This window comes from Electrophorus electricus, chromosome 17, assembly GCF_041902795.1.
Source record: "Electrophorus electricus isolate QZ-2024a chromosome 17, ASM4190279v1, whole genome shotgun sequence".
In the NCBI taxonomy this organism is placed as follows: Eukaryota; Metazoa; Chordata; class Actinopteri; order Gymnotiformes; family Gymnotidae; genus Electrophorus; species Electrophorus electricus.
Window position 1 is genome coordinate 17,694,121 of NC_137513.1, and position 19,107 is coordinate 17,713,227.

Sequence of the window (19,107 nt, forward strand, 5' to 3'; positions counted from 1 at the left end):
CGCTTTTACATATTTTGACAGGTTTGGATGACTTTTTTTTTTTTTTTTTTTCCCCTAATTTCTCCGTGCTGTGGTTGCACGTATTATGTACCGCTCTTAGAGATTCTGACCCCTTACAATCGCCCAAGAAAAATCTTTTCCAACCACAGGTTTTAAGAGGCAAAGTTTATTGCTAGGACAAATTCTGCTAAATGCATCTTGGCCACAAATGACGGATCTTTACCTTTCAGCCATCAGCCACCTAGCACTCAGCACCTTGATGTCCCTTTATATTAGGACATACGACAGCTCTGTTGCTTTCCATCATGAGGAAAAACAGATAAACTGATGCCATTGTGTGTGTCTCGGACATTGCTCAAGCTTTATGGCTGTCATATTTATTCCTGTTTGTATTTAGATTATGGGAGTGTTTGTGCTTTCTACGCGGCCAAGGTCTCGTCAGATCTTTCTTTTGTTTACATCGTTCCCTCTTTCTCTCATCTTTTTGACTTGAACATTCATTGAGGGTGAGTTCTTGCAGTGCAGCCTATTTTAAGGTGGTGTGTTGAACCCGATATCCCTTTTTATTATGCTTTTAGTTCTTGTTTTAACTTGTAAACTGTGGCCACATTAAACTCTTTTTCATGACTAACTGCAAGTAATTGCTTTCAGCGCTTGCTGGAATACTAGCTAGTATATAATAAACCTTTATAAAGGAGCAGCAATGGAGAGGGAAGCCTACACGCTGATGTATGATAGCCCTCTTAGCCAATCTGTGTGGTCAGTCCCTTTCCACTTTTTTTTTTTTTTTTTTTTTTTTGGACGTCTAGATCATGAAACGAGCTGATTTCATCCTCCCCCCCCCCCTGAACTTGCAAGGATTCTACCTCAGGCTGTTCAGAATGACTGTCAAAGAATACTAATGCAAATCCTAGAAGAAAATACAATATTGCTTGGTCTTAAACGTCCTGAATAGTTGGCCTGTGTGCAATGAAGGATACAAAGCACTAGTCAAGACCTTCTGTGCCGATCTGTCGCCCAGAGTTGTGTGGAAAAACTGTATGTTCATACGTAGGGTTATTTTAAAAAAAAATATCGTGTTGAAAAAAGACTTAAAAAAGAGAACGTGTGTCTTTACTACGTTGTACAAAAGTACCCTAAGTTTGTAAATAATTGTATACATATTTCTAAACCTGTTTAATTTTTCTATGCACTTTTTTTATTTATAATGTTATTTGCTTAATAAAGATGTTACAATGTTTGAACAAAAACTGATATTCAAGCAGATTTTCATTTTGCTTACAAATTTTATTGATAAATATGAAAGTTATGTAGATCATTTGGAAGTATTGTTGGGGGAAAAATGTCTAGTTCAAGGGAATCTAATCTACACTGATCAGATCAAAATTGATCAAAATTGGAGAACACCACAATTTCCTATATGTCAAGGTTGTCCTATGCGAATTTATCCTAACAGGAATAAAAGAGCAGTATTTTAAGCTTATTTCATGAGTTGTATATATTCTAAAAGCACAGTATAAAAAAACTTAAATGAGAGAACTGAAAACACTGGATCAAATTTAGAGAACACAGATACCTGCAAGTTATTGGTGTTAATCTGGCACCTGGTGCTAATTTCCTTAATTATCTAACAAACCCTATTTAACTGGCAGCCTAACTTTCCAGTTTTCACTGACTTTGCAAGATGGGGGGCCGTTCCAAAGTGACACAGCAGTGGCCCTCTGTCACACAGCAAAATGGGTAAAGCACTTCCTTGAAACTGAAAACATTGAAACAGCTCCAAGTCCTGATTTAAAGCCAATAGAAAACCTCTGGAAGTCCTTGGTGACAAAGGTATGGCCAAGAAACCCACAACAGTCACTGAATTGTGGAAGAGACTGCAAGAAGAGTGGACCAAAATCACACCAGAGTGTGAGAGGCTTGATGTCCTGTGGCCACAGATGTGCTGAAGTCATTCCAAGCAACGGCCTTTACACTTCCTACTGATTGGTGACTGTTGTAACCTTCCTCTGTGATAGTCATTGCTGTTCTCTAATTTTGTTTATTGTGTTTTCTGCAGAATAAAGGTTTTATGTTGAAATATCTTGGTTATTTTGTAAAACACTGTTCTTGTGGCATGGTATACCCCTAACAAAAAATTCTTCAAATGTTGGTCAATAAAAATTACATTATTTCTGAAAAAATTGCGTGTTCATAAGTTGTTCTCTAATTTTGATCTCCAGTGTATATTTGGAAAACCCAGATTTACACACACATATATATATATATATATATATATATTAAAGATTTTGCTTTTTATCCCAAGAACACTGATTAGTCCAATAGAACAAAATAGAAACAGAATAATGTTAGTACCTGTTAATAGAACAAATAAAATATTGAGATTGTCAATCAAATCTACAGAAAAAAAGGCATATGATAGACATGACTTCAACAAAGCTAAGAATGGGCATCTACAAAAGGTCTAAATATTTTAAGATTTATATTTTGGTTATTGTATTACTCAATTAGTAAACTACACTTAAACTTTAATGGAAAAACTCAGCCATAAAGTATGACCACTCAATGTAAATACTACTCCAAATTTACACTAGAGCACATTAGGTCCCATATGACGACAAATTAAACCTAAACTACCATGGTACTTAAAGTAAGCTTCCTGAGCACGAGCACTGCGTCATTGCGCCCAATGTGGCTTAGCAGGCCAGCAAAGTGCCCCACGTTCCAGTGGGGGTGGTTGGCAATTACTCGTTCCAACAGCGCAATAAGAGGACTCTTACTGTCCTTCATTGAATAGGCATAGTTGATCCAGATGAAGGGGATGGAGCAGTTTGCAGCAAGGTGACGAGTGCTCTTCACTCCAGGGGTGTCTGGGTCCAGCAGGAAGACAAGCTCATCCACCACGTCCAGATCGTTCAGCATTGTTTGAAGAGAAGCAGCCTGGATATCAGGGGCTGGTGGAATGCAAAACAGTGAGATGTAGTGAAGGACATCCCCACCACCACCACCTTTTAACTCCTTATAGAATAAGGCTGTTTACTGAAGATCAGTTTTGAAACTTTACTTCAAATGGATTGGATTTTAGTTCAAAATTATTCCAGCTTGAATATATTTAGGAACGTTTCTATACAGCAAATGAAACAGAGTAGCGATGTGTCAAAACTGTGTGCTGAAGCGTCTACTGTGTTACTCACTCTTCAGTATTCAGTCCTTTTAGTATGTTTTGTGTACTCACACAGTAGGTCATTTATAGCCATGTTGAACTCAACATTGTCTTGTCTGGATGTATATGTTATACATCTATTGCCATCTTCCAGGATAACATTATTTTTCAAGCTTCTTCCAATGATCCATTTTTTCTCTTTAGAACATGAAAAAAGTCTTTGGTAAATGTGCATTGTTCAAAGCTACAGTGGCTTTACACATAGCATAGCACAAAGAACAGGTTACACAAAAATGTACACAAACATACTATGTGCTTTCAGCAAAGTGAAAACAGCTTTCATGCATACTGATCTGAAGCATAAATTACACATAAATTAATATTCAATTAAGAAACGACAAAGAAGTTATTTGCTTACATGTAGGATGTACTTTTAGAAGCTTACAGTTGGCATTGCAAACACACAATTGTTAATTTCACTTTTCATACTGTTTAGACAACTCAATTTTTCTCTTCCATAAGTAGGCTGCAGGACTTCCCCCCTTTACACATACCTCTGAAGCCAGGATGTTTCCTCTTCTTAATAATGTACAGCATATAGATAATAACACAAATTATGATGAAAAACACTGCCCCTAAACAAATCCCTGAAAATAAGCATAAAAACGTTGTCAAGCAAGAGCACAAGCCAGTCATGAATAAAGATATAGAGATGAATCACTATTTTTTTTAAAAATCAAACATACAAGTAGTAGAATCGGATATGCTCGGAGTGTCGATATGTGCTTTAACTGTCTTGTATACGGTTGTATGATCCATTGTAACTGCCTAAAAACAGAGATAAGTGTATAAATTCAGCATGGGTCATAATATCTTTAAGCGGAATGATATTCATACTAATTGCTGAGTAGTAAAGGTAATGCACCCCATGCAAGAAGCAATTGTACGAACAGAGTCGTTATTAAAATTGCTCGTACTTGAAATTTACAAGAAACAGTTTTCTTAAATTTAGTACTTTCTCTTAGACACACAAATTGCAAATTTCACGTAGGTCATATCGTTTTTAATGACGATAAGAAACGGAAGTTGAGCACTTACCAGTTTTCCAACCATTCATCTAAAGGCTTGTAACTTTAATCTATAAAACTACGAAATCACATTGGCTTTTTATGAGTGACACTTAAGGACAAATGGGCTTAAAGTTTTGGGTCTTCAAATATTCTATTTTTTCAGTTGTTATGAACGGGCGCACTTGTACAAGCAAAGCTGTTTGGTCATTTGAAACGCTTTGATGTGGTTAGGTTTGATCGATTTTACCCGTCACAACTGAATAAATAGACTTCATAAAAAGGACGAGGATTCTAACGTAACACAAATGTTCTTGCGTGAGGCACATAGTTCAGCAGTTTATGCATTTATATAGTTCACATTAATGTTTTCAAGGAACTCAACTGCAACATTATATATGAGATAGAAATGTTTACAGTTTAACTCATTCATTATTTGACCAATCTTTTAGCTATACTTTAATTACTTATGAACAAACTGAGCCGACTCTTCCAAAGAGTGTATTTGTGGTTGTCCCAATACCGATGTGATGGACTCCGTACTCGCTGTTCTTCTCTCTGTAGTGAGTTCTCTGCATTCCCATTGTCTGCATAAAAACGTGTAAGCAATAACTGGAATTACAAATACACATGCACATATGTCAAGACCTACATTTTTATGTGTGTATGGTTGCGAATTTAAATCAACCGAAGATAACCAATGATTCCGAATCGGTTGTGCTTAGCATGTGTTCACTTTAGTTTAGGCTTCTGGTGGAAATACTGGTACCCTATATGAACATCATAATATAAAGAACCATTTTATTTAACTGCTGAAATACAACAGACGTCGGGTTATACTTACCCGTCTTCACAACAGCGGGCATCAGAGGTATTTGTACACGGCGAAAGTAATTTCCCATTTGTGCATGTGGAACACAAACGGCAGTTTAAAAATGACCCGTTGTTAAATTTTCCGTTGTCGCAGGTTTTGTATGCTGTCGAAATGTGTCCTCCATCATCTTGTCGTCCACAATGTCGATTAAATTCATAACCTACGGTGAAATTGTGGCAGTTTGTTGAGAACTTCAAAGTGTCTTATACGCTTATATAACGCTTGTATCTTAACCGTATACTTACCCGCTGTAATTGGATATACTTGCTCACATGGAACACATTCACTCCCATTCCAGAAATACTCAGAAACACAATAATAAGATGACATGGCTGTAGACAAGAGACTGCCTCGCCTCGGTAAGCACACTTGCCTGAAACGAGAACACACTACTAACTGTAGTGTGTAACTCGAGCCCCTGACTGTGTATACAAGTGTCAGTTGTCACGGTATTATTGATGTTACGGCTATACTTGTATATCTGATGATACAGAGGAGTGTGTGATACAACAGCTGCTCGACACAATCCACTGTGTGCATCTAAGGCATAAAAGGGGCATAACCAAAGCACAGACGTCAGTGAAATGTCCCCTTTACTTAAGCGTGAACACATGCATCCATCAGTTTATCCATACATCATATAACCAATATACCTCTGCATAGTAATATGAAAAATATAAGGTAACTGCCTATTATTACGACATATTCTCACATAAAAACAGCTGCATAAGCAGAACTAGTACAAAGACTTAAATCCGTATTACAGTTAATAGTTTATGTACAATAATTAGTGAAAACTCAGATTATTCAAAACGATAGTCATGTCATTATTGTTACAAAGTTTAAAAAAAGTAATGTTTAAAACTGATTGAAAGCAAGTAAGTACGCTTCAGCAAAATAAAACCATAGGCATTGCTGTCAGTGGGTGCGTCATGGCAGTGTTCGTGGGCGGCAGACCGTAGACTTCCTAACTGATACTTTTACATGGTCTTCCCCAGGTCCACCAATCTTCCTTCTTCTTCTAAATTTTCCAAACCAGTATTGTTTACTCTATTTATACTTGATAAGGTACAGACAGCTAAGATAACTATTCACAAACATAGAACAACCATTAAATAAAGTTGTATACAAATTGTTTGCACAATAACATGGACATACATTATTTTTTCGAAAAGAAAGATGAAGAAGAGGGTGTGGTAAAGCTTTTACACTTTTCAGCTTCTTGAAGGACAAGCAATACAGCTAATTTAAAGATGGATAACTTAGCTAAAAATGACTTTTTACTGTTAGTGAACCAATAGTTACAGTGCTGTCCACCTTTACTTATGTTAATTAGGAACAACTGACATGTGTTCTCAATTTATGAGGATAATGTGATTCATCATAAGAACAAAGATGTGAAGAATTCAGAACATGCCATGAATCTGATGCAAACCTTTTCTTAGGACCTTTCTCAAGAACAAATTAATCTATGACAATCCAGAGAGGAGGACAAACAGCAGACAAAGAGGCTAAATCAGCCGTCTGCTGATTGCTACTAGATGTCACCCCAGGTTCATCATACTGACACTATGTCTATTCTCCAAGCTAAGCAGAAACACAGAAATCAAAGAAAACATCTTAATAACCTATTTAGTATTAAAGTAACTGATTTACAAAACATTTCCTGCACCTTTCATCTAAAACTGGGTTTACTCAATGTTAGATCCCTAACATCTAAAGCCTTGGCTTCCTTCTGGCTCTATTCTTGTAGCTATGCTGCTATAGCTACATCTGCTGGAGTCCATCATTGCACATTATAGATCCCACAAACCCTCGTACCTGGACAGGCGAAATAAACTATTCTCTCTTTCTGCCGAGATACCACAATCCCCGATGCCATGATGTTACTGTGCCTCAACCTGAGCCTGTCAGCTGTCATGGCTGCTCCGTGATGTCCCCTGCTGTGTCCCACCACACCTCCACACCAGCCAACTACTTCTCAATTGCCTTTGATGGACATTCTCGTATGGGATGGGTTTTGGATACGCACACACCATCAAGACTTGACTAGGACTTCTAGAAAACCAGACTATACATTAATTGCTTATTTTTTTCATTTTATTATTATTATTATTTAATTTTTCTCTTTAACTATTTATTCTGCTCCTTATTGTTTATATTGTTACTATTGTAGTGTCCATTGTCAGGCAGAGGAGGATGCCCCCCTTTGAGTCTTGGTTCCTTTTTTCCTCACGCTCTAGGGAATTTTTTCTTGCTACTGTCATCCTTAGCTTGTTCACTGGGGGCTTGAACTTGGACATTTCTAAAGCTGCTTATTGACAACTGTTGTAAAATGCGCTATATAAATAAATTTGACTTTGACTTTGACATTACCTATAGTTTGCACATTTTACTGAAGAGGGGAGACAGTCAGGTGTCCACGATCTGTATTCTGAATAAGCATGAACAATGAATAGAGAACAAGATAGAGCCCCGGTTGTGATCAAGTCACAGATACCCAGTGTCTTCATGCTCAAATTAACCTTGAATTATATCTTTTGTGCATAAAAGAGCCATATGAAAGCATTCTCTTTAATGCATAACTATAACTGACACTGTTCTTACTGTGATAGGTAATGAGAAAAAAGAAATGTCTAGAAGCTTTTCATTTAGAAGTTTTATGAGCATTACTCTTATTTTCTGGGGTAATATATATTTCTTACAAATATTTCCCAGATAGTGATGACTATATCAGTGACTGCTCACCATTTCCCAAATATGAAAATGCGATTGTATCTTTTGAACTAAGATGGCAGTACCAAGACAAAATACAGTGAGTAATGGCTCAGGCAGGAAATAGCCTTTTTTGCAGATGTCATTGTAAAGCAGTTTTTTTTTGCTATGTGGCCAGCAAATACCAGCACCATGACAGTAAAAGTGGCCTTGATGGCAAAATAAACAGTACAACTTATTGCTGAAAATGGATCACAGTCAGATTATTTACAGATATATTTAAAGTGATCTAATAGATTACATATATGTGGACACAATGCAGTACATGCCCAAGAAAATACTTAGTAAAGACTCCTCTCACACACACACACACACACACACACACACACACACACACACACACGCACACACACAGTTACTGTGCGCTTTGATTTCCCTGTGTAGCTCAAATGTAGTTTCAGGATGTATTCCATGCAACTTTGAAAGCATTTTATTTTCAAGACCATTTTGATATGTCATTTATTCTCCCCCAGAGGTGAACCCATATCCGCATGAGGGCGATACCCCACCTGATGTGTGGAGTGACAGGATGCTCCTCCTTCCAGTGGATAATATGGTGAGTGTGAGCTGCATACACCCATGTGCTGCTACAAGAGAACCAGGTCTGCAGTGTGTCTTGCAGTGTATTCTGCTGTGCATCCTGTAGTTTGTCCTGTACTGCGTCCTGCAGTGTATTCTGCTCTGTGTCCAGCAGTGTGTCCTCCAGGGTGGCCGGAAGCATGGCTGGCAGTGCATGCCAAGGCCTGGCCTCTGCACCCCCACCATTGAGCTGGCTCTGCCTCCAGAGTGATCAACATGGGTGGCCCAAACACCAGTCCTGCATCTCCCCCCTCCAACAGGGACTGGAGAGCAAAGCCAAGGCATGCAGTAAGGTGGTGGAGAGGGGGCAGTCATTGGACACCCACCCACTAACTGGAGGTGTCCCAGATATGGTCCACCCAGCTTCCCAGACCTGGTCCACCCGGGCGTTTCTCCAGTAAGTGTATATGACATCTTGCTGGGAGTCAACATGTGTTACATCAGGGTGGACAGATTTGTTATTATTTTAATTTAAAAATCCTTAAAAAATAACATGCTTTCTAATGAGTTACGGGTTTTATATTCAAGTGTGTGGGAGGGTTATCAGTGAACCTTCTGTTTTGCTTATCCTGCTCTCTCTGGTAGATTTATACTCTTGTCTACAAATCTGTTGTAGAGGAGAGTTACTTTTTCTATGTTAATGTTAAACATAATCATCCGTCTGACCAGTGAGTCAGTCTGACTGGAACAATCCAGATGTGAATCCTAGTGCAATTTGTAATAAAAAATATTTTGATTTAATAAGAAATATGTGACCTTTGCTCTTGTCTTGACCAGTCTGCAAGAAAGGCGAATTGATGGAGTATGCCAGTTATCGCTTATCTGTTGCTGGGCAGGGTGTGCAGCAGCAGGGAGTAACAACGTTTTTAGCAGGAAAGAATGTTCAAGGATGGTTGAGATGCCTGGCACAGGGAGTCACGAGATTAGCTCATGAGAGAATAACAGGAAATGGTGGGAGGTATAGGGCCTCATGTAAGAGGGAAGTTTGAGGCTTTTCTCCCTTGATGCATAAGGGACAGAACCAAAAAAGGTCACTCATCTGCACATCTGGCTCAAGTCCTATTGATTTTTCCTCCAGACCCTACAAAGCACTGAAAGGTCTTGCCCCCCCAGTTCCTTAGAAAACTCTCAGTGTATTATGATCTTTCTGCTGAGGTACACCTACCCTTGATGCTGTGATGTTACTGAGCCTCAACCCGTCTCAGCTGCCATGGCTACTCATACCACCCCCCTGATTGTATTCCACCACATCTCTACCCAAAATTAAGATAAAAATTAATCAATTGTTATTATTATAGCTAATAAGCATTTGGTAAGAAGCAATAATTATAATGCTTCTTAAGCGCAGGTCCATTATTAGTGTTGCCCAAATGATTCTACACTCCAGGTGTATATATATAATATTGTGTGTGTACCCCAGAAAAGCTATTATATCAATTATATATGTTAATAATTTAATGGTTCGCAGTTGTATTTAAAAACAAACAAACAAAAAAACAAAACAAAACAAAAAAACAATTACCTTAATATTTGCATGGTAATGAAAATGTTTTTGTTGACTCTGAATGACCTATTTAGCTACTTTACCAACAGATGGCACCAAAACTCACTTTGAAATGAAATGATCAAACTTTCTTTTAAAAGTCTTGTCTACTCATTTTGATGATTATCTTCTATTATCTAGAACTTTTGTGTGTAATTTACTATAAACAGGCAGTCAAAGATTGATGTTTGACTTTTCTGTTGAGAAATTTTTTTTAATGCTTTTTCTGCCAAGCTGTATTGACCCCAGCTCATCATGTGTCACTTTTTAGGAGAAAACTGTCGAAAAATGATTTGGTATATAAACCTGAGATTCGAGAGTGCACACAAGTCTGTACAATACATTTTGCTCACATTTGGAGATATATTGTTTTTTGTTTTCTTTCAAAAGATGAACATACCCTTTATAAACATACAGGTTAAACAAAACAGTCAACAGTGCATTTAAAGAACTATAAATTCACCAATTCAAACAGCCTTCTCCACATATTAAAGTTTGAATTTCCCCAAAAATAAAATTGTTTTAACTAAAATTATGATTGGCTGATCTTTTAATTATTCTATAATTTCTCAATATTTTGCATTTTATACTCTGCTTGTGTCTGCTGTAGTAATATTTGTCTGGTGGGCTTGTTCCCTTTTTGATTTCTCTTTGAGGTTGTATCATTTCTGTCCCAATGTTGAACTTCAAGACTGTTGTCCAGTGCTGTTCTCAGATGTTTCCTGTTCCTTCGTAGAATGGTTTTGAACCATTGTATTATCTATTGGTCACTTTGTCCATCGCTGCCTTGGTCTACACTCTCATTCTGTCCCTTCCCTTTAGGTCTGAGGGACCCCTTGTTATAGTAATATATTTCTCTGGTTAGTTGTCATTACATCTTGCTGGAACAGAGTTCCACAAGGTTGCCAAAGTATTTTAGTTCTCCTGATCATGAGTCTTTGGACTGGGTTAGCATCTAATGCTTGTGATAGGGAATTTCTGTGGTCAAGAATGACAAGGTAGAGGTCTGACATTCACAGTTATCTTGATGGAATTTAGCTGATGCTTTTATCCAAAGCAATTTACTATTATGACTGAGTACAACTTGAACAATTGAGGATTAAGGGCCTTGCTCAGGGGCAACTTGGCAGTGGTGGGACTTAAACCAGCAACCTTCCGATTACAAGACAAGTACCATAACCACTGAGCTACCACTGCCCACTGCTCACTGACTATGCCCGTTTTGCTTTTTCCATGAGATTGTTTGCTGTTTTAACTGCAGACTCTTCTTTGTTGTTGCTTTGAAGATAAGAGGGTGACATGTTCAGTCTTCATGCTTCAATCTTTGCTAAACTTTCTTTAAATTCCTGGCAGCAGTACTGTGGACCATTATCTGAAACCACAACCTCTGGAATGCCAAACTATGCAAAGTGGGATTTCATCTTATGGATGACAGTTGCTAAACTGGTATATGGCAGTTGGTCAGCTTCCGAAAAATAATGAACTGTGATCAGATTCCTTGTGTTGAATATAAATCAGTTTGTTTCAGCATTTGCCCATGGTTTCATTGGAATGTCGTGGGCACAATGTTTCATTCTCTGGTTATGTCTAAAGCTCTGAACACTGCACAATTTCCTATATATATTCTGAAGGCCTCTGTCATCCCTGGCATATAGACACATTTTCTGTTCCTGCACAGACAGCTTTCAATGCCCAAATATGAAGAATAGATTCTTTCCATGCCTTTATGTCCCATATAGACTGGGATTACTGCTTGCTTTCCAATGAATATTACACTATGCTGCACACTAAGCACGAAGTCAGCAACCTGTTGCAACCTTGTTGTATGATCTGTTCCAGGGACTGGAGTGTTTTGTCTTTCTGTTTAAGCCTTTTCCCCAGTCCTTCCTCCAATATGATTATGAATTTCAGCGTCAACGGAATCTTGCAGGTAAGCTCTGCTGAGTGTGTCTGCTAGATGCATTAAGCCTCCTGCCGCATATTTAACACTGTCATGTTTCTATAATTTCAACAGAATTCTTTGTAACATTTTTAGTGCACTAAGCATTTCTCAAAATGGTTTCCAAAGATTTATGATTTGAATGAACCTCCACTGTCCTGTCATATGTATACTTATTACATTTCTCCATGCCAAACAGAATGGCCAGACAATCTTTTCCTATCTGTCCATAACTCCTTTCAGTGAGCGTCTGCCATAGTCTGCCTGCATGAATGCACCTCCCAACCCAGTCTGGGATAATTCACATTGGACAGTAAAGCTTTGTTTTGAGGTAAAATATTTTAGAACTCGTGCTGTGTTGATCATGTGTTTTAGCATTTCAAATGCATGCACATACTCCAGTCCCACATGGTATCTTTGATCATCATTTGTCTCAAGACATCAGAGTCTTCAGCTCAATGCTCACAGAATTTGCTGAGATAGTTCACAATGTCAAGCAGCCATTGCAGACTTTAGTCTTGTCATTTCTGGTTTTTTTTCAGGATTTATTTTCAACCATTCTGATGTCAGTCTGTGACCAATGTATCCTCTTTTGGCGCTTAGTTTGAATTAGTCAGTGTTCTGTATTCTAGTAACCTTCTCAGCTTAATGCCATGATCTCTCATCATGCTTCATTTGCACCTTCCCGAATGGTGTCATCTGCCATAGCGTGTGCTCCTCAGCATGTCTGTCAGCTGCTCATAGTGGAATCTGTGCATCACATCACATATGCTGAAAACTCTAGCTTTGGTCAGGTATAGTAAGACCTCATTGAGAAAGAATTTAACATTAAGACTATGAAACTGAGATGGAAATGTACAAATATATATGTAAGTGTTTATGTAGCAATAGGTTTCCTGTTATTCTGTACTGTCTGTTCCTTCCAGGATTATCACAGGATGTCAAGAAAGCGTACAGTGAGCTGAAGTAGCAATAATATATTAAGCCTTAACAGAAACTGGATACAATTAATAGAAACCTGCTGTGACTGTCTAGAGTGCAGGATGAAGAAAGTGTGATTTCAACACATTGTTATATTTGAGGGACTATAAGAGGAAGAGAGAAGAGAGCCTTGGGGATCCTCTCAGAAAACTCTGTGTGGGAGTATTTCTGCAGAAACAAATGTGCTTTACTTGCAAGTGGTGAATGATAAACATTTTTCAAGCATTTATGCAAAATAGGCTATATTACCCCCACGGTGGCACCTGTATAGACATAGGCCTGGTGCACACACACACATACAGTATACACTGATCGTATATACCTTTAAAAGCACCTGCCTAATATAGTGTTGCCCACCCATGCATCCTCCACTCCACCCATGCATCAAGCAGCCTTGGGCACCCATGACTTTGTCTTTCAATGGATCACATTTGTTAGGTAGTAATCACCACCACACCAACTTCAAGAACGGACTATTCACTTTCTGCCTTACAGCCATGTTAGTGTGCTTCCAGTGTGCTTCAGTGATCAGCCTACCCAGTCTATTAACCACCGCCATGCTCTCTTGTTAGATACCTGCGGACTATTACCTGGACTCCTTATAAGCTTACCTGTCAGTAGGCTGTGTGAAGTCTCTGTCTTGTGCCTCTAGCCAAGTTATTGACTCAAATATCCTATTTTTTTTCCCTTCCTCCCTTATTGAATTGGACTGTATTTTTTCTTTTGCCTCTCTGCTTGATCTTTTCTATTCTTGTTTGCTCCTGTGTGACCTTCGACTCCGCCTTAGTCTGCCTTTCCTGTCTGTTTGCCCCGTGAGACATTGGACTTTTTACATCCTACTACTGCCTGCACATATAATGATCTAACCTCAAGACTATGACCCCTATTTGCTATTCAATGCCAAATAAAATATCAGCTGACCATTCAGCAGTTCAAAGTAAACAACACAGATACTGATTTAAGAATAAGCCATTATGACCTGCTGTAAACATGGGGTTTTAATTTTATTTTATATGTATTTATCAATCTGTAATTCTCTCCATACATACTGGCACAGAGAATGCAAACATATTTTAATTGATAAACTGATATTTTTTTGTGTGTGCTGAAACTCCTTGGTTTAAAGATGATTTAAATAGATGACTTAAAAAGAGGAATTCTCTTTTTATTCAAATCAAGTATTCAAATCACTTGCTGATCTTTTACTGACATTTCTGTGTAAATTTTTGATTACACACTTCAAACATGACAGCAAAGTTTAAAATCAAGAACATCTAGTTACAGCTCAGTTATGTATACTCACAAGCCAACATTAAGTGCTGAAACATTTAAACTGCTAAATATAATTGAAAAGATTGAATGAATGGATATTTCAGTTAAGATCTTAAATTAATTGGTTTTAACTATTCTTTATCTTAATTTTACAGAAGCACAGTTAGCCTGCATGTAAGAAGAGCTGTTGAAAATGATTCCATTTAAAACACGGCACGTTTTTACAAATTTGGCGTGCGTCAAATACTCAACCAAGGGTTTATAATAAGGGTTTATTTTATATATATATATATATATATATATATATATATATATATATATATATATATATATATATATATATATAAGTATATAATATATATATATATATATATATAAAGTATATAAAATATATATAAATATATATATAAATATATAAAGTATATTTTATATATATATATATATATATATATATATATATATATATATATATATATATATATATATATATATATATATATATATTATAAGTCTGCCCTTGGTGAACGTAAAATTCATCAGGGTGAATGAACCTTTAAATGTATTTAAAGTCAACCTGACCCCTGAAACTGTGTCAGTTGGAGATCAAGGGAGCAGACTTTCACTTGGGGTCCTCTCTGGACTGAAAATATGCTTAGTTTAGTATTGGGTTTAATTTATGCAGTTGCACAGGTTCTAGTGCCATGCCTTCCTCCGATTCCCCTTTCCAACAGAGTGCTAACAACTAAGCAGGTAAGACATGATTGGTGAGTTTCCCATAAGTGCCATGTAGCAGCAGATTATGAAATAAATACACGTTGAACACTTGTAATACGTTGAACACTTGTTTCTGTAATAATACTAAGAGTTCAAGTTTCTGTAATTCTACAGTGCTTTGGAAAGACTCAACCAGCAAGACAATCTCTACATTGACTATCCTTTAGCTTATATGTTGTCTGCTCTTTAGTAACTGATCTTATCAGCTGTAGTTTTGTTTGTTTTTTTTGTTTGTTTGTTTATTATGTTAAAATAAAAATTTTAATTTTAAAATATAATAGCATCAGTATAATGACTTGAGGATCTCTTAATATTGACATTAGCTGTGGGCCATATGATGTATTTGTATTCAATGTTTGTATAGTTTAAATATCTCAAAGAAAGTTGCATTTGAAATATAAATGACAGTACTATGTTCTGTGCTATGCAGTATTTGGGAAAGTGGTATTATGTTGGAGTAGCAGAGCAGATGACTGTAAAACCACAGCCTGGAACTACAAAATGGACCCAGAATTGAATTCAGTCATGGAAGAAGGCGGTAAGGGTGATGCATCTACTTTAAGCACAGAAGGCCACACTGATACTACCAGTTATAGCATTTTCTGTTTGATTTCAGTTCAGCCTAGACCTTTACAACTGTTTGAGATTATATAATTTTGTTATTGTAAGATTAGATGTAGGGAATGTTCACAATTATAAGGTGCAGCTTCAAATTAGCAATGTAATGTATTAGGTTAGCAGCCTTAGAAAAGATATCAGCTTGGTCATGTTCCTAGATGTGGAGGCCTTGTGGATAGCTTGTACTTTTTTCAGCTATCATGTTTAGTCTTGTGTCATCTTATGACCTAAGAAAAGTACTTTCATGTCTAAATCTACACTTTGTGATTATTGTAATGATTTTGCTGTCACAGATTACAAGCAAAAATTGTGTAGGAATTTTCTGGTCATCAGGTAAAATCTGGTCTTTTAGTGTGTCATATGTTATTTTCTATAGTACTCGATTTACTGTCTCTGTGACTAAAGACAGTCTATAATAATCTTCTGACAATGTCACATCACACAGAATCATGCCTCATGACCTCATTTCTACAACTCCTTTCTAAAAATAAACAATAGAGAGTGGCCATTAATTATGCACAACTTTCCAACTTCAACTTGATGGCAGCATGTTGAAATGAAAACAAAGTACATGGTGCACAAAAGAAGAATGTTTTCTAGAATTGCAGCAGCAGAGAGCAGTCTACTCATATAATTTGCAAATGGATGACAAAAGCAGAATTTCCTTCCTCTCCAGAGTCCACTTCACCTTCTCCTTTTAAAAGATGAACTATTTTTCAACCTGCCAGGTCCTATTTCAGAAGGGTCTTGTTCTACATGAACCCTTCTGTGACATGCTTAAAGTGGCCACTTTTGCCACACCTGTGACATTGATTGCTTCATTGTTAAATGAAGTCCCTTGTACCTATGGCACACCAAATCTTTCTTGTGATCAGGCATCATGTGAAGATTTAATGCTTATTGCATAAATTCCCTGATTTTTTGTAGAAATGCTCCTGTAAGTCTTTTACATGTGGACTGTGTTCAAAGCTTTCTCAAAAGTCAAGTAAAATTCACCCAGTAATCTTCTGTTGATGGAGCTATCATTAACTGTACAAACTAGACTCTTTCTTATCATCTGTGGTAATGACTCACCATACAGTCTAGCCATTGTTCCATATATTAGATATTGCTGTATTCATAAATATTTGCATAAACAGTACCAGTGGGTTTGCAATAGTATTGTACATGAAAGGCATCAAATAACAACTGCTCTCTGTGGAAAAACCAAATCATTTATGAATGAGGCCAGTGAAGGGTAACAACAAATACAGACTACAGGATGTATTTGACATAACTGTACATTAATGGGGCCAGGCTTGGTGCATTAAGCCTTACAATTTAGTAGGTGTACCCAATAAAATGATTACTCAGTGTATTATCTGATATTTATAGTTACTATTATGTTCTTTGCTCTCACAGAAAATTATGGAGAGTGGATAAATTGCCCCTCATGTCTGATACTGGGAAAACTTCACCCAAATGATGCCTTTATCCGGTTCATGTTGTTTGGTTAGTAACATCAGTCTTAAACACAACTTTAGACACTTTTACAGATACTTTTGTTCATTAAAGTACTCCAGTACTAATTGTAGTTTTAGTTTGGAAGTTTAAATTAATTGTAAATGTATGAAATGTTGCAGCACGTACCAAGAAAACACCATCTGAAGTGGTGGAAAGATTTAAGGCAAAAATGGGATGCTTTGGGGTCATCACTGAAATTATTTTAGCCCCTCAGACAAAAGGTATGACAATTTCTTTAAGTATATTTTCCTTTCTATTGTTTGACACAATATTGTTAAAGTGACACAAATTGTTAAAACAGCACAGACTACATAGAGTATAGAAAGGTACTGCTTCTTAAAGTGACCATTATAGCTTTAGAAATCTCTAGTGCTATTTCTGCACATCCTTGAGACATTCGTAATCATATCAAAATGTTTACTCTTTTGCAGAGTTTTGTAAACTGGAAGGAACTGACTGAGGGGTAATTGAGTTGTGTGGAGACAGAATTACCTCTGCCCATACTGGTGAGATATTCGAACTAATTAACTTAGAGCTCTTTGTTCTGCAGATTGTTCTGTCAGTTTGTCAATCAAATAAAGTGAATTCTATGGCAACCCAAAGATGTCATATTGAGTGAGGCGTTTTTAATATCCATCATTCAGGTCAATGACATTTCACTTCAATTTGGATCATTTGTAACTGCTTTGACATTAATTCTTACACACAATATGTGAGATCAGGTGACCCTTTTTTTTTTTTTTTTTTTTACCTACCAAAATGATCCTGAAACTAATAATCAACTTGAGATTTTTTAAAACTTCTGTAGCACAATGATATGCATTTATTATTGTCAAAGCAACATTAATTATTGACATAAATTGTTGTCAAAGCAAGCGAGCCATTAGCATTAGAGGGGAAATACAGAGACTAGGTCACAATCATACAGTTAACCGCAATGAGGAATGTTACCTTACCTGTTTTTAAAGGTGGATGGAATGGCAGTTTTCATATACAACAACACTTCTGTCTCTACTGCCCTCTCTCCTGGTTTCTCTTTCCCCTCCCATGCAAATGAAAAAGGAGAAACTCTTATCTGTTCTGAGACTTTCCCCCATACAAATACTTTCCACCCACATGTTAAATTTGCTTTTCACTTTCAACTTTTAATTACTGTTACTTTTGTCTTGATTACTGGTGGTTGTGCAGCCAGTGAAATGCATGCTACTGCACTTTCTTTAGTGATGATGAAAAAAATTCAGAAAGTCAGAAAATCCAACCTGATGTGTGTTGCTACTTATTTTAGCATAATTTAGTCTAAGATTACATATCTAATTAAATCTATTATATTTTGAAAATATCCATTCCTTTGTGAGTCAAATCTGAAATGATAGAATCCATTTTATAACATATAATCATAGTGTCTGCACAAGTGAAGAAAATAACTAATAACATGAACAGCATAGTTTGATACCAGAAGAGTGGCCAACTCTAAATAGATAAATGTCTAAAAGTTCATTACAAAAAAAAAAAAAAAAGTTAAAAAAGATTCATTGTTCATAACAATGGAATCAATATATGTTGCATTTTGAAAGTAAACTTGCTGGAGATTTCAACCTTACCAGCAGTAGGAGACAAAACTCTTTTTTTTTTTTTTTTTTTTGGTGCAGAAGGAGAAGCATGCATGATGTGATGTTTCACAGCAGGACTCTCTGTATTCCATTGTTTACCTATATGTGTAGGCTCCCTCAAAAAAAACCTGCTTATTATGTATTTTTGCATGCTGAATCCAAATATGTTTTCAGAATATTTCTATCAACCATAGAAACATTGCTCCAGTATACTCATATGTCATTATGTATAGTGTGGAAAAACACTACCAAGGAAAGTATATCACTTCTGTGTTGGCAGACTAATGCTGGACACTGAAGAGGGATGTTCCTGATGCCAAATATAGGCAAAACCCATACACTGTACATGTTAGAAATATGTTTGTACAACTTTTAAGTGTAATAACAACCTTATAAATAAGTAATATAT

General features: G+C 36.7%; 1 protein-coding gene and 1 long non-coding RNA gene across 2 annotated transcripts; one reads left to right on the forward strand and one right to left on the reverse strand.

The window, feature by feature from the left end:
* Positions 1-1,266: 1,266 nt before the first annotated feature.
* igflr1 (IGF-like family receptor 1) lies at positions 1,267-5,595 on the reverse strand. The gene is made up of 7 exons (XM_027024481.3): positions 5,350-5,595; positions 5,075-5,264; positions 4,754-4,817; positions 3,910-3,991; positions 3,718-3,810; positions 3,236-3,361; positions 1,267-2,954 (listed from the first exon to the last, which is right to left on the reverse strand). The coding sequence occupies exons 1-7, from the start codon at positions 5,432-5,434 to the stop codon at positions 2,629-2,631; spliced, it is 966 nt and encodes a 321-aa protein (XP_026880282.2). The 5' UTR covers positions 5,435-5,595; the 3' UTR covers positions 1,267-2,628.
* A 9,210-nt stretch (positions 5,596-14,805) lies between these two features.
* LOC145651790 (uncharacterized) lies at positions 14,806-17,684 on the forward strand. Its single transcript, XR_014117767.1, has 5 exons — positions 14,806-14,943; positions 15,398-15,505; positions 16,987-17,076; positions 17,208-17,309; positions 17,520-17,684. It is a non-coding gene; the product is annotated as an uncharacterized LOC145651790 (long non-coding RNA).
* Positions 17,685-19,107: the final 1,423 nt, after the last annotated feature.

Bases quoted from the DNA above. Each gene is read 5' to 3' on its own strand.
- igflr1 (XM_027024481.3), bottom strand. From the start codon at position 5,434: ATGTCATCTTATTATTGTGTTTCTGAGTATTTCTGGAATGGGAGTGAA. The intron at 5,265-5,349 runs GTAAGTATACGG...ATTTCACCGTAG, and splicing joins AGTATATCCAATTACAGCGG to GTTATGAATTTAATCGACAT. The intron at 3,992-4,753 runs GTATTGGGACAA...CTCTGTTTTTAG, and splicing joins GTACGGAGTCCATCACATCG to GCAGTTACAATGGATCATAC.